This window comes from Stigmatopora argus, chromosome 21, assembly GCF_051989625.1.
Source record: "Stigmatopora argus isolate UIUO_Sarg chromosome 21, RoL_Sarg_1.0, whole genome shotgun sequence".
Lineage (NCBI taxonomy): Eukaryota > Metazoa > Chordata > Actinopteri > Syngnathiformes > Syngnathidae > Stigmatopora > Stigmatopora argus.
Genome location: NC_135407.1, coordinates 2,788,785 through 2,801,548, shown reverse-complemented (window position 1 = coordinate 2,801,548; position 12,764 = coordinate 2,788,785). Strand labels below are relative to the sequence as shown.

Genomic DNA, 12,764 nt, shown 5'->3' with positions numbered 1-12,764 from the left:
CCTGTAAAGCGTTAAAGATGGTCTTTTCAGCAAGATGTAGGTCAAGGAGATACAGTAGTGGCAGATTGCTCATTAAGTGACAAATCGAGCAAAATTCTTGGAGTGTGTTTTCCAGTGGCCGGCAACAGGCCGGCCATCTGCTCCTCCTTTATTCATTCATTATCATCTCATCATCTTCTCTTTTGTGTGTGCGTGTGCGTGTGCGCGCAAGCATACATCACAACAGACACTTGCTCGACCAAGTGTGCAACGTCACCCGTGTTGTTGTCGCCGACCAACAGTTGCGTGTCGGTCGGATGCTCCCGTCACGTGACCCCCCGCCCATCGTTATTGGCCGGGCCGCAAAGCTAAAAACCGCTTGGCGCTCTGCGGGCTCAAGAGTTTCGGGCGAGAGTGGCAAGAGAGGAGTTAAAACGAGAGAGGAGAGCCATTGAGGTCAGGAGAAACGTGGACGCATGGGATGGTCTAACCAAAGAAATGAGGAGCCAACAGCTGAATGAATGTGAAAAAGTAAGGGTTTCATTTTTCTTTTGGTTTATGTTATAGTCATGAATATTCATGTTATTTAGGCTCAAGTGTACAAGGGAAAAAATTAAGTCACTTGTTTTGGTTTTCGTCAATCAAGTCGTTGCTAAGGTTACTGATTGACATCCGGATATTTTTATTCGCTTTACAACTGTTTTTTAACTCTTTCAATGTGCTTGATGATAGACGTCCAATCATGTTACTCTTAAAAAGTAAATTAAGACTCTTTAAGTCAGTTTATCACCAGTTGACATCCTATCCATTTGGAAAAGGACATTTGTTCGTTTGCTGCCAAACCACCCTTTTCAACCGGTTGGGACATCTAGCACCGTCAATCACAGACAGAGTTTAGTTAACAACAAAAGCTTTATTTAAAAAACATTTCGGTTTTAAACGATTTTGTAAGTATTTTTAAATAATGAATAAGTTAAGAAAAAATAGGGAACTCTATTTTTATTCGGTTTTCTGTAGGTCAAGTAGTCCCGTATAGTAAAGTCTTTGAATTTTATCCGGTAGAATGTACAGTTTATTGTTAATTTTCTTCGGGAGATGTTAAATTTGAAATGTGACCTTTAAATCTTCTCCAATTGTTATTTAAAGTCCCTTTTTTGAAAGCATTAACGTTGTTTATCCTGCAACTTTTCTAGAACCTGAGCTTTAACCAACAAACCTAAGACTGCGGACTCCAGTCCAAGCAAACCAAAGCTTTTCTCGATACCAAAGTCAACAGAAGCTTTTTCTACACCTGCAGCGTATTTCCCTTCATCCTCCCCAAAAATGAAGGGTGATCATACACAGGGAGACATGAGTATTTGGAGGGAAGTGGACTTTGCTCTCAACTGTACCTACATTGTGCCGGATCAAGTGTCCAACCTGAGCTTTAACCTGCCCAAAGCCATGACCTCCATTCCACGCAACCTAGCGTTCGATCACAACAAAGACAATGAGGTGAGAGCAGTTTTTTTTCCAAGTAAAAAAAGATTACATTTTAAAGTTCATCTTTGCCCTTTTAAGGGAAAGCAAAAACGTCACTGGCCCTTTATTCAAAGGTTATCACCAACTGAACTCATTTATTTTATCACACTGTTCTGCATTCTTTATAACCTGTCACGCCCAATTTGACTTACTGTTTTTTTTATAATTTACGACTTTGTTCCAAGTCAATTTTCCAGGTGATGTTTATATTGCAATGAAAGTAAGCGTGTTGTGAAAGCTAATCTTTGTGGTTGCGTCTTCCTCTTTTTTATGATCAGAAATTGGACATTTTGCATAAGTCACTTGCTTGTGTGTTGGTAAATGATCATGGGTAATTTTAAACTGGCCACAGTGGTTTCCTTTTTCTCTGTATTGTTATTCAAGTGACGGTCGTAAAATGGAGAGGCGTTTTTGTTTGTGACAGGATGACTTCAGAGTAAATCATCATTTCCTAGCAAAGGATTGGCAAATTCTCACGTGCGGGGATTTTCCACATTAGCCTTTTCAACAATGGCTGTCTTAAAGATCTTGACATTTTTCCTTGGAAATTTCATTCAGTGAAAATAGGATGCAAAAAAATCCATTTAAACTGGGAGGGCCTACCAGTATTTAAGTTTTTTGCTTTTTTACTTCAATATATAGTTTAATATTTTGTTGTTACTGCCTTAGATAGAAATAAGGATCGGCCAGCAGTAAATGTTTTCTCTTTTAAAAAATTAATTTCATTTATTTTTTTATTTTTTTACCAATAAACACCTCCACCTCAGAAACTTTCACTTCCGCTTTGGCATGATAATACATTGTGAGCCCTCCCAGTTCAAATGCATTTGACATCTATTGCTGTCAACGGCGGACAAAAAATATGACCAAACTCTCACCTCAGAAACTTTCCCCTTCTCCAAAACATGATCAACTGCACTGTTAACAACATTAAAAAAGATTCAAGAACAGTAAAACGTAAATATATAGTACAAAAAGAAGCTAGCAACTTACCGCTTTATGTTTTTGTATTTTTCTTGGTAGTCAATTTGAAAGTTTCAAGGTTTTGGTTACAAAAAAAACCTTAAAAACACAGTAATAATACTTTGAGCTGTGTGGCTCACTATCTAGTATTTTACTAGACCTGTTTTTTTTCCTTCTCTGTACAATAGAACATATACCAGTTTTAAGAATTTCTATCTATGCTATTGACTTTTTGGCTTCTGGTGGTCATTTATTTTAGTTTGTCACCAATAGATGCACAATCTTTTCATATGAGGAAGTCTGGCAGCAAATAATCATTCATGAACTCCTCCTAGTTCAAATGGTTATAACGTCAGGGCCAATGAGTTAACAAGTTTAGATTAATCTAGCCTTATAAATGATGGACTTTTACTATATATTCCAAGGCCTTTTTGAACAAAATTGTCCATTCTTGAGTTAACAATTTTAGATTAATCTATCCTTATAAATAATGGACTTTTACTATATATTCCAAGGCCTTTTTGAACAAAATTGTCCACTCTTGAGTCTGAATTGCGTCCTGAAGATACGGGCACGTGGCAGATGGGACTTGAGCAGTCGGTGCCAGTTAGGGGGAGCGAAGGGTGTGCGTCGAGGGGGTGGGTGGGGGATTTAGGTTAAAACCAGATGATTAACTTTCGTTTGGAACAAGCTAGCCAACCAGGCATCGGGCCTCAACCTGGCAGGCACACAAACTATTTGAAATTCTGTAAAAGAAAAAAAAAGGGCATGAAATAAAAGATTGGGGGATGGAGCCAGGATGATGGCGTGGGTGTCCTCAAGATGTTGCAGTTTTTGAACCCCCCCCTCAACGCCCATTCTTGGCCTCCGCCTTCGTCCCAACAACCTGATCGGTTGAGCAGCGGCAGTACAGCGCTTCGTTAGCCACGCAACGCCGACTTAACACAATGGGCGCTGTCACACCCGTTCATCACCTCATATGTCCTCACTGACCCGTTCTTGTTTTAATTGAAAAAGATAAATTTAAATGAACGAGAAGACTAAACTCTTTGGTTTTAGAGTCTTTCTGGTTTTTTCGGGGATTGATCTTTGCATATGTTGATTCTGGTAATGGCATGAAGAGGGAGAGTGTGTTTATGAATGGGGTTAGCCCTTTTCTGGGGGGGTTAAGATGGAACACAAAGTTCTTGAAGACATTGAGGCTTCAAGTGTGACACAAATTCGGCAGCCTGTTGCTGCTGAACGTCGATGGGGGGGATTGCGTAAGCTTGACCCCAAGCTTGTCAGGTCACTTATAAGGGCGTGTTGAGTTTTAAAACAACGTGTAAGGTCGTCTCGGGTCACTATTTTTGGTATCCTTGTATAAAAACTAAGCTTATATTTAAATTGTGTATTTTTAAATTTTAGTCATGCTCTCAATCACAGCACAGTATGACTCAAAGGGGTTCACAACTGCCAATTATGGCCTCCAGTTTATATTTTTTTCACTATTAATATATTTGTTTTGTAATTATCCTAGTATTTTTTTTAATATTAGTTGAATTTTTGTTTTGGGTAACATTGCAAAAGAGTGAAATATGTATTTTTAAATAATAGTTTAAGAAATGTGTTCATTCACTTTGAATTTGCCAATATTTTGAGTGTCATACAATATATAAAAAGGTTGTCTTAAATATCAATATATTTTTGTTAGTTTCATGATCTTTTTTTACAGTTGATTGACGTTCAATCAAAAATAATCAAATGGATTGGACGCCAACTAGTGACAAATCACACGACAATGAAAAAAACATGATTGGACATCTATCATTTTGTTGCCTTTTGAACCCACAAAAAATATTAGCTTGAAAAAGCATTGAAAAATGTAAAACATATATTATTTTTGTCATTCTTTTAGTGTGAAAAAAATAATTGCACAAAAGTAAAATATGTCAACAATAAAAGTGTCCGAACCAGATGTCCCCACTGCAAAATTTCAAAATTAATGAGAGAGAAAGATGCACTTTCCAAACCTTTTCTCCTTTTAGGTTGCATGAGATGTCGTTGCGGGTCAACAAATTAACCCTGACTTGTTTGTCTTACCGTCGCATTAAAGTAGCATTGGGGTTAAGGATCAGTGGGCCAGTAGGTGAGAGAAAGTGGACAGTAATTCCATTCACTGGGTGAAGCCATTAGTGTTGAAAGTAGGCCACCTTGGAGGTTTAAATTTGCCTTCTGATCTGTCTGGGTCAGCGTGAAGAAACCTCCAGCATCGTGAAACACGAGAAAGAAAGAAACCGTTGGTGTTGACATGAGTAAAAGTGCAATTTGACTAATAAAGTTTCCTTTTTTTTAAGGTGAGTGGTGTGTTCAGCAAAGAGTACATCCCTCGGGGGACCCGATTCGGACCCCTGCAGGGAGACATCTACACCAAAGACGACGTCCCCAAACAAGCTAATAGAAAATACTTTTGGAGGGTAAGCACAACAAAAAGTCAATATTTACGGTGATATTTTGCAATGTCACTGTTCCACATCTAGTATATTATAGTATAGTATATTTTTTTAAATAAACTTAAATGAAACAAAATCTTCTTTTCATTTTGATAACTGTAATTAATTATCCCGAGCCTTGCATCGCTAATCGTATCAGGAGGAACCCATCGGTTCCCATCCCTATTCTCAGACCCCATTTTGTAGGTTTTGGTCTTTTCTGTACTTCCAAAAGTCTCGCTCTTGATGACCTCTAGTATTGGTCCCGGACTACGCGGTCTTGAACGTGACACTGACTCATCTTCCCTTTCCTTGACGTCCAGGAAACTCAATTTATTTCATGGCATGGCCTTTCCTAGCCCAAGGGGTTTGTCTAAAACTAGATGAGTGAAACAAAACTTCAAACACCAAACAGTCGTCACAGTTTTACTGGCACTTGCTTTGTCACTGGGGAAACGTTAATATTCCCAAGTGAATTCCCATCCAATCTTTTTCCCGCCAACGGTATTTCCATTCCGGCTGCATTTCCTGTAAATCTTAGAGCGGGAGTGTGACTATTTACGAGAGCAACAGTAATGCTGACTTCATTCATGTAAGGGCTTGTAACGAGTTGGAAAGCAGCCAAGGGTTTTTTTTTTTTTTTTTTCCCCTTCAAAGAAAAGTGGAACTATTTGTGGCTGTTGACAATTTCAAGAGTGAAAGGAAGACAGAGCTGGCGTGACACAGCAAAATTGGCCACGCCTCCAAGCTTCAAATACCATGACAGCTCAAGCCCAAACACACACTCACGCTGGAGTGACAGAACACCCACAACACTTTTGAAGAACAAGAACAGACTATAGATTAAAACGGAAGACGGACGGACGATACTTTACCGTACATGGCAGGGGGCAATGTTCGTATTTTTTAACTCCTTTTTTTCACCTTCAGATTGTTTTTTTAATTAATATAAGAGATTAATAGTACTTCTACATCTAAAAATAAATGGTATTTTTCAATAGAATAAAGTAAATAGATTAAAACCACTAGAGCAATTCTTTTTTTTTTTGGGTGACAGATTTATAAACATCTGCATATTGACTATTTTATTTTAAAATTAAAACAAATGTTAAAAAAAAGATTAGACTTAAGATCTTTTTGGCAACTTCAGAATGTCATATATTTAATGACATTACTTTATTGTGTATGGTTTTGTACAATCTTCAGTTTCAGAATTCTTCTTAAATAGATTAAAAACATGAGATTAATGAGATCAAACTGATTTTTTTGTAGATTTACAACAACGGCCAGCTTCAGAACTTCATCGACGGCTACAACGTCCACAGCAGCAACTGGATGCGCTACGTCAACCCGGCACGGTCGCTAACCGAGCAGAACCTGGTGGCCTGCCAGAACGGTCGAGATGTTTACTTCTACACAATCCGGCCCGTGGAGCCCAAACAGGAGCTGCTGGTGTGGTACAGCCAGGAGTTTGCCCAGAGATTGTGCAGCCAACAGGATAATCCCAAACACAGTGAGTATGCTAAAAAAAATAGCCATTGACGGCAATAGACGTCCGTGCGACCAAAAGACCGGTGACCAATCGACCGCACACCTGTTGCACCTGCATGAGCAGATGGGAGAATGCAGATTATTAAAGTTCAGAAACATCTTGAGACCCGATACTCGGTTTTGAAATTAGATGCCAGTAAAAAGTTATGTTTAATCTTCCAGCCAATTATAGTTCATTCACAAAGGTATGTAATAGACACATTCTAAACTATAGGACGTATGAAAAAGAGAATGAAGTCACTCGGTCAGCCAGTTTATTAATAAAAGCTATTAAAACTAAATAACTGTACATCCTTATCCGAAGTGATTTTGACATTGCTGCAAGGTTTAATGACTAACGCCAGATAAATATACACAATGTCTTGTCATTCCGCATGGTGACTAATCCTGTTGCAGTCTAATTACATTATAAGAGGCCCAAAATTACTCAGTGACTACTTGCGAAACACGTCGGATATTATATGATGTACTTTAGCTTCGAGGTAAAACACAAATTCGGACAAAGATAGGCTCAGTAAAATGAACCGTGACGGAAGACAAAGACAAAACGCTGACGGCCTGGGTAAATTATTCCGTAATTATCGGTTCGGAATCTGACACTTGCTCGTATTTCCACCGAGTATTTCTCCCACAGTAAGAGTGTGAACTTCAACTGCGTGTTTTTGTGTTATGAGTCAAACCACATAATGCTATCATTTACCATCGCAGGGAGCGGCATACGTGGGTGGACGGACGTATGTCTCATCACGTCCTCGTTAGGGACGGACACGTAATATTTGCTACTTTCAGATTTATCCTTGGATTGAATGTGTGTAGCGATGAAATGAATTGTGTTGACTCATGATGAATTGCAAGTCTCACTTGTGATTAATTGGGGGGTTTTTTGGTCATTGACGTGCTACTTTTGAATATATTGTTAGATTTTATTTGCAAAACAATGTCATTAATAAATAGTTGGGATTAGATTAATCCTGATTAGAATTGTTCGTCGTCAGGTTCTCAAGCAAGTGGAAGTATTTTTTTTTAAATATAAATGAAATAGTACTTTTGTGTACAAATAATGCAAATAATTGATTGTAGTCATGATTAATTGGAACACAAAGATAGGCTCAGCAAAATTCATTTTTAATGTTAAAAATGAATTTTAGGATGTTTTTTTGAGTTTTTGAATATTTGAGTAACATACCAAGTCATTGGGAATAATTCTGATGAATCCCAATCAATTTATTTTATTTACAATCTGCACTACTTGAGAAAATATTGGATCTCAGTTGTCTATATCAGTACTGAACAGTTTTAAATCTTTCTCTCGCAGAACCGATGAATGTTGACTCGGAGCAAGAGAACCCCAAACAAGAGCTTTTTCCCACGAAGAGAACCAATGACCAAGTCAAAGAGGAGAGGAATGATGAAGAAGTAGATGTGGAGATGTTGGGAAGAGACACCCCTCCTGACACCCCTGATGACCAAATCATGGATTTCAGCAAAAAGATTGAAAAGCAAGAGGAACGCGATCCGGACAACCGCGTCTTTGCCGCATCCCCTCGACCCGAACAAAAAGAAACAACCCATGGAATCAATCCACCTTACTTACCCGAAAACTTTGCGGCGTTATCCGCCGATCAAGCAAATGTACCGCTTCACCTCCACGGCCTTTACGGCCACAGAGAAGGTCTGGTGTCATCTTACCCTCTTTACCCTCAATCCAGACCCCTCCAACCGGCCTACCAGCTTCTTCCTCCATTCACTTCGCACTACCCGCGCCTCCTCCTTCCTCCGTATTCTCCCCCATTTCCCGGAATGCTCCCTTCGAGAGGATCCCTCCGGTACGGCAACTATCTGGGCACGGACGGAATCCCCTACCCGCCTCTCAGCGCCCCCAACCTCCTCCCCATGGCTCTACCCTACCCTCCGTCCCCACAGGGTGGTCTCAAAGAACTCACCCCTAACGTATCCCCGCCACGGGGTGCTCCGGCCACACCGGAACTTTCACCACTTCCCAAGCCAACTCACCAGATTCCCTCACCCGAACACGTTTCTTCTCAAAGCGAGGAGGCGATGAACCTCACGTTGGACGTTACCAAAGGACTTCGCAATCGTCCCGGGCATAAATCGTTGCCCTACCCTCTGAAAAAGCAGAACGGAAAGATCAAGTATGAATGTAACATCTGCTCCAAGACTTTTGGCCAGCTGTCAAATCTTAAGGTAACAATCTCCACAATCCAGCCATTTTCTATGCATTCGTTTCAAGACGAACCAGAATTCCTTGACAAAAGAGCCGTTTTTCAATCGCTACAATTACTATTTACAGCGCTGAAATTGAGGAAACAGATCAACAATCTTGCTACTGTTAAAACAGGTTCATTATGTAATGAATTAAAATTGACTGCCATTGACAGCGTTGGATTTATAATAGATGTGTATATTTTGAATGCAATTTTTAACTACAATTTAATTAAAGGCCGTATTGTATGAATAGTGCACATGAATCCAGGCTGTCTGGGCATCCGTTTAACGCTATCAACACTGTTTTAGGTTCACCTTCGAGTGCACAGCGGCGAAAGACCGTTCGAGTGCAACTTGTGCAAAAAGAGTTTCACTCAACTGGCTCATCTACAGAAGCACCACCTTGTTCATACCGGGGAGAAGCCGCATGAGTGTCAGGTAAGCTGGACATGAGGGCTATGAGGAGGGTTTTTATGTATGCTAATCAACAACTAATATCATTTATTTACATTTTTTTAAAAGGGAAAATGGGGGAATCTTGTATATTCCATTTTAAGCTTTGCTTTGATTTCAAAAATATTTTAAATCCTTTTTGATATTATGTTCATTTATTTGTATTTTTTTTCTCCAAAAATGATCAACTGTACATATTTTCATATTCTCTTCTTAATTTGCAACATAAAACAACACATTGGCTTCTATATTTATTTACAATCCAAAAAAGATAAAGGCTTCGAAAAAAGTCAATCTGTTTTTCCCCCCTTTCTATATGAGTAGATACAGTACAAATTCTCTTTTTATTGTAATTTATTTTCATTTTTTTAATAAGAACCTCTGATTTCTCTATTTTTTTTCTTTGACAAAAATCCTGAACTCAACACAATTTACTTTCACCGCCCCCTCAAATCGATATTGCGTGCCATTACCGGCCCGTGCTGTAGATGAAAGTTCAAACTTAATGAACGCTCTCGTCCGCATCGGTGCCAAAATGGGCGTAAACTCTGTCAAGCTGAACGAGAATACCTGCGGTAAAGAACAGGAATAACAACATCAACATTACGCCGTTCCACGTGGCGTCCAAAATAATCCCTCAACGTCACCAGAGTTCCGTTGCGTTATCTTGACCTCTCCTTTCTTTTTTCCCAGGTGTGTCAAAAGCGCTTCAGCAGCACCAGCAACCTAAAAACGCACCTCCGACTCCACTCTGGGGAAAAACCCTACCAATGCAAACTATGCGGCACCAAATTCACCCAATACATCCACCTCAAGCTGCACCGCCGCCTCCACAGCGGCCGCGAGCGTCCTTACCGCTGCCCGCTTTGCTCTCAGGCCTTCTTCCACCGCTTCTCCCTTCGCATCCACCAAAGCGGCTGCTGCCCGGCCAACTCGGCCGTCGACGTCCACGCCAGAGAAACGCTGGAGCGCTTCGACGCCGGCCAGGAAGCCGACGCCCTGGCGGAAACGGCGGCGGCGGCGCAGGTGGAGGAAGCGGTGGAACGCTGGCTGGCTCGTACTTTGGAGGGCGACGGCAAGGAGGACCAACGGGAGGCTAATTTTTTACTCAAAGGCCTGAGCGTGGCCATCCACGCTCCCGAGCGCGGGACGGCGCCGGCCTATCAGGAGAGAGCCAGCGTCGTACATCTTCACAAGCGCTCGGCGGTGAAAGTGGAAGCTTAAGAAAAATGGACAAGTCGTTTGAAATTTCGTGGGGGTGCTTTGCTCTCTCACGGGTGGCTTCGCGTAGATTTTCAGTCACTCGCAAAAAAATTGGGGGCATTTCCGGGTCACTTCCTCGTCAACTCATCGGTTGCCGTTGACGGTCATTCGCTAAGCCCACTCGAAACGGATTGGACATGTGGCGTTTTTGGGCGGTGTCAAATGTCGTGTGCGGTCGATTGGCCACCGGTCTTTTGGTCGCCGTCTTTTGGTCGCCGGTCTTTTAGTCGCAGTCTTATGGACGCCCCGACCGCGACAACGGGCGACCAAAAGACCGGTGACCAAAAGACCGGCGACAAAACAAGATAAAACAACACAGGTTTTTTTTGAAGGTCCAACGTGAAAAAGAATTTGAGTGAATGAACATGTTTTTGTGGGCAATATTGAACAGATGGGGATAAATAGTAGCTCCATTGAAAATGTTTTTTGTCCAATTTTATGAGAAGTTTATTTTGTTGCCAAAAATTGGCTAACCTTTGCGCGCCTTGATTTTTTTTATATATATAGTATATATTTTAGAATTATGTGAATGGGACCAAAACTGTATATAGAAGAAGTAGCAGTATTTAATTAATGATTGAAATTTTATGTTTTTGCCATAGGAAATGAACGGAGCTTTTTGTAAAAAAAAATGTTGGGATGGAATTGAAATGTACTTTGCAAAGCATCCCTACAAAAAAAAGCTGTCGCCAAAAGTAGCCTCGGTTTTGCCTGAAGTTGTTTGTTTTAGTAAAAGCAGAACCAAAATAAGAGCATTCCAAAGTCAGGATAGAGGGACACACTTGATAATGTATTAGACACAACAGAAAATGGGATAATTTCCTAAACTGTGAAGTAAATTACTTTGACTCAGGTAGTTTTTTTTGTGTTAACTTATTCCTATTTTCACTTATGTTTAGAGATGTTTATTTATTCATGTGTTTGGTAGAAATTGAACTCAGACTCAGGAAGAGGAATAATTCATTAGTTGATCATTTTTTAATTTATTTATTTATGACCAATTTGATGTGTTTAATTTGTGTTCAAAACAACGTCTATGATGATCATTTGTTGGGTTTTATTTTGTACAAGGTTTGACCGTGTAGTTTTTTTTTTTCCAGGTTTGAGATTGTAAGAATTTATATGTGAGAGACTATTTTGATGATACTTTTATATGTAGCATAATAAAGATAATGTTTCTACACTGGGTGGGTTTAATAGTTTTTGTTTAACTAATCACTGTGCTATGAAATAATTTTCATAGCACAATAATTCTAGCATTTTACTTTCAATTTCTGTTCTCCCTTTTAACTAGTATTCTCTCAACAAAATAGGAAATAATTGTCTTTCCAGGCACGGTGCGTGGGAAAACTACAGCCTGGTTATGGTAAGTATAAGTAACTTTTTTTAAGTATTAACTCATTGTATACAGTTGACTGTGATCTCTTCATTTAAACTTGACTGTGAATGCTCATCACTGACGTTCCATTGACGACACTAGATGTGTAATCCGTTACGACAGGGACAGACAATGAACGTGTGTTCTGCGTTTAAAAAAAAAATGTTCATGATTCGTGCACGAAGGCGTTAAATTGGCCAATGCTGGACATTTTATCGAGTCGTGCACACGGACAAAGGAATATTACAAGACCTGTTTGGACACGTCACGTGTGATGGAAAGCTTGAAAAGAGATATTGTCTTCTTAGAAATGATGACATGGCTTCAGTGAGTCAGTGCAATAGAAAAGACTTTGGGGAAGGTAAGAAAAGCATAAGAGTTTCGCTATGATTATCTCATTCATCGGTGCAGTTCTAAGAATAATAGATAAAGCAGTTTTAATTTCTATATGCAATTGATTGAACGATGTTTTTTTATATCATCTGTGGCTGGTTATTTAAAGACCCAGCGTTTATTTATGTGGTAAACAATGGATATACCGAATGAAAGAATGGTTGTCAAATGTTTTATCTTTTTTGACCTCTGTGACCTTTGGCCTCTTCTCTTTTTCTCGTAGGACCTGTCCATCAAATTCGAGTTATCAAGGTAAAGTGAATTTCCAATTCCCCTTCTCACTTGACATTTGACCTCATGACCCTAAAATGTAATCACCTCCACCTTCCTGATGTAAATGATGTAATTTTTTCCATTTGTGTCAACTCTTAAATGTAGTTTATATTTAAAAAGCAGCCCAAATTAAATGTAAGCTTTTATTAGCTATTACCGCATGCTCATATTGTTTTATGGCTCCTTTATAGTTACTGTCATGAGGTCTTATCTTTAGTATTTTCTCACAGTTAAAAAAAAATAGAAAATCGAAACACCCCGTGTCATGCTCAACAGCACGTACAATGTCCAAA

General features: G+C 39.7%; 1 protein-coding gene across 2 annotated transcripts; it reads left to right on the top strand.

The window, feature by feature from the left end:
* On the top strand, positions 1-11,613 carry prdm1b (PR domain containing 1b, with ZNF domain). Of its 2 annotated transcripts, XM_077591388.1 has the most exons (7): positions 1-510; positions 1,173-1,473; positions 4,800-4,919; positions 6,207-6,447; positions 7,801-8,690; positions 9,021-9,149; positions 9,858-11,613. In XM_077591388.1, exons 2-7 carry the CDS (start codon positions 1,303-1,305, stop codon positions 10,386-10,388), a joined length of 2,082 nt encoding a protein of 693 aa, XP_077447514.1. In that variant the 5' UTR covers positions 1-510; positions 1,173-1,302; the 3' UTR covers positions 10,389-11,613. The 2 variants fall into 2 exon arrangements, with proteins under 2 accessions (XP_077447514.1, XP_077447515.1); XM_077591389.1 differs by lacking the exons at positions 1-510; positions 1,173-1,473; positions 4,800-4,919 and adding an exon at positions 5,724-5,829.
* Positions 11,614-12,764: the final 1,151 nt, after the last annotated feature.

Coding starts and splice junctions, on each gene's coding strand:
- prdm1b (XM_077591388.1), top strand. CDS start 1,303: ATGAAGGGTGATCATACACAGGGAGACATGAGTATTTGGAGGGAAGTG. Junction 4,920..6,206: donor ATAGAAAATACTTTTGGAGG/GTAAGCACAACA, acceptor ATTTTTTTGTAG/ATTTACAACAACGGCCAGCT. Junction 8,691..9,020: donor GCCAGCTGTCAAATCTTAAG/GTAACAATCTCC, acceptor ACACTGTTTTAG/GTTCACCTTCGAGTGCACAG.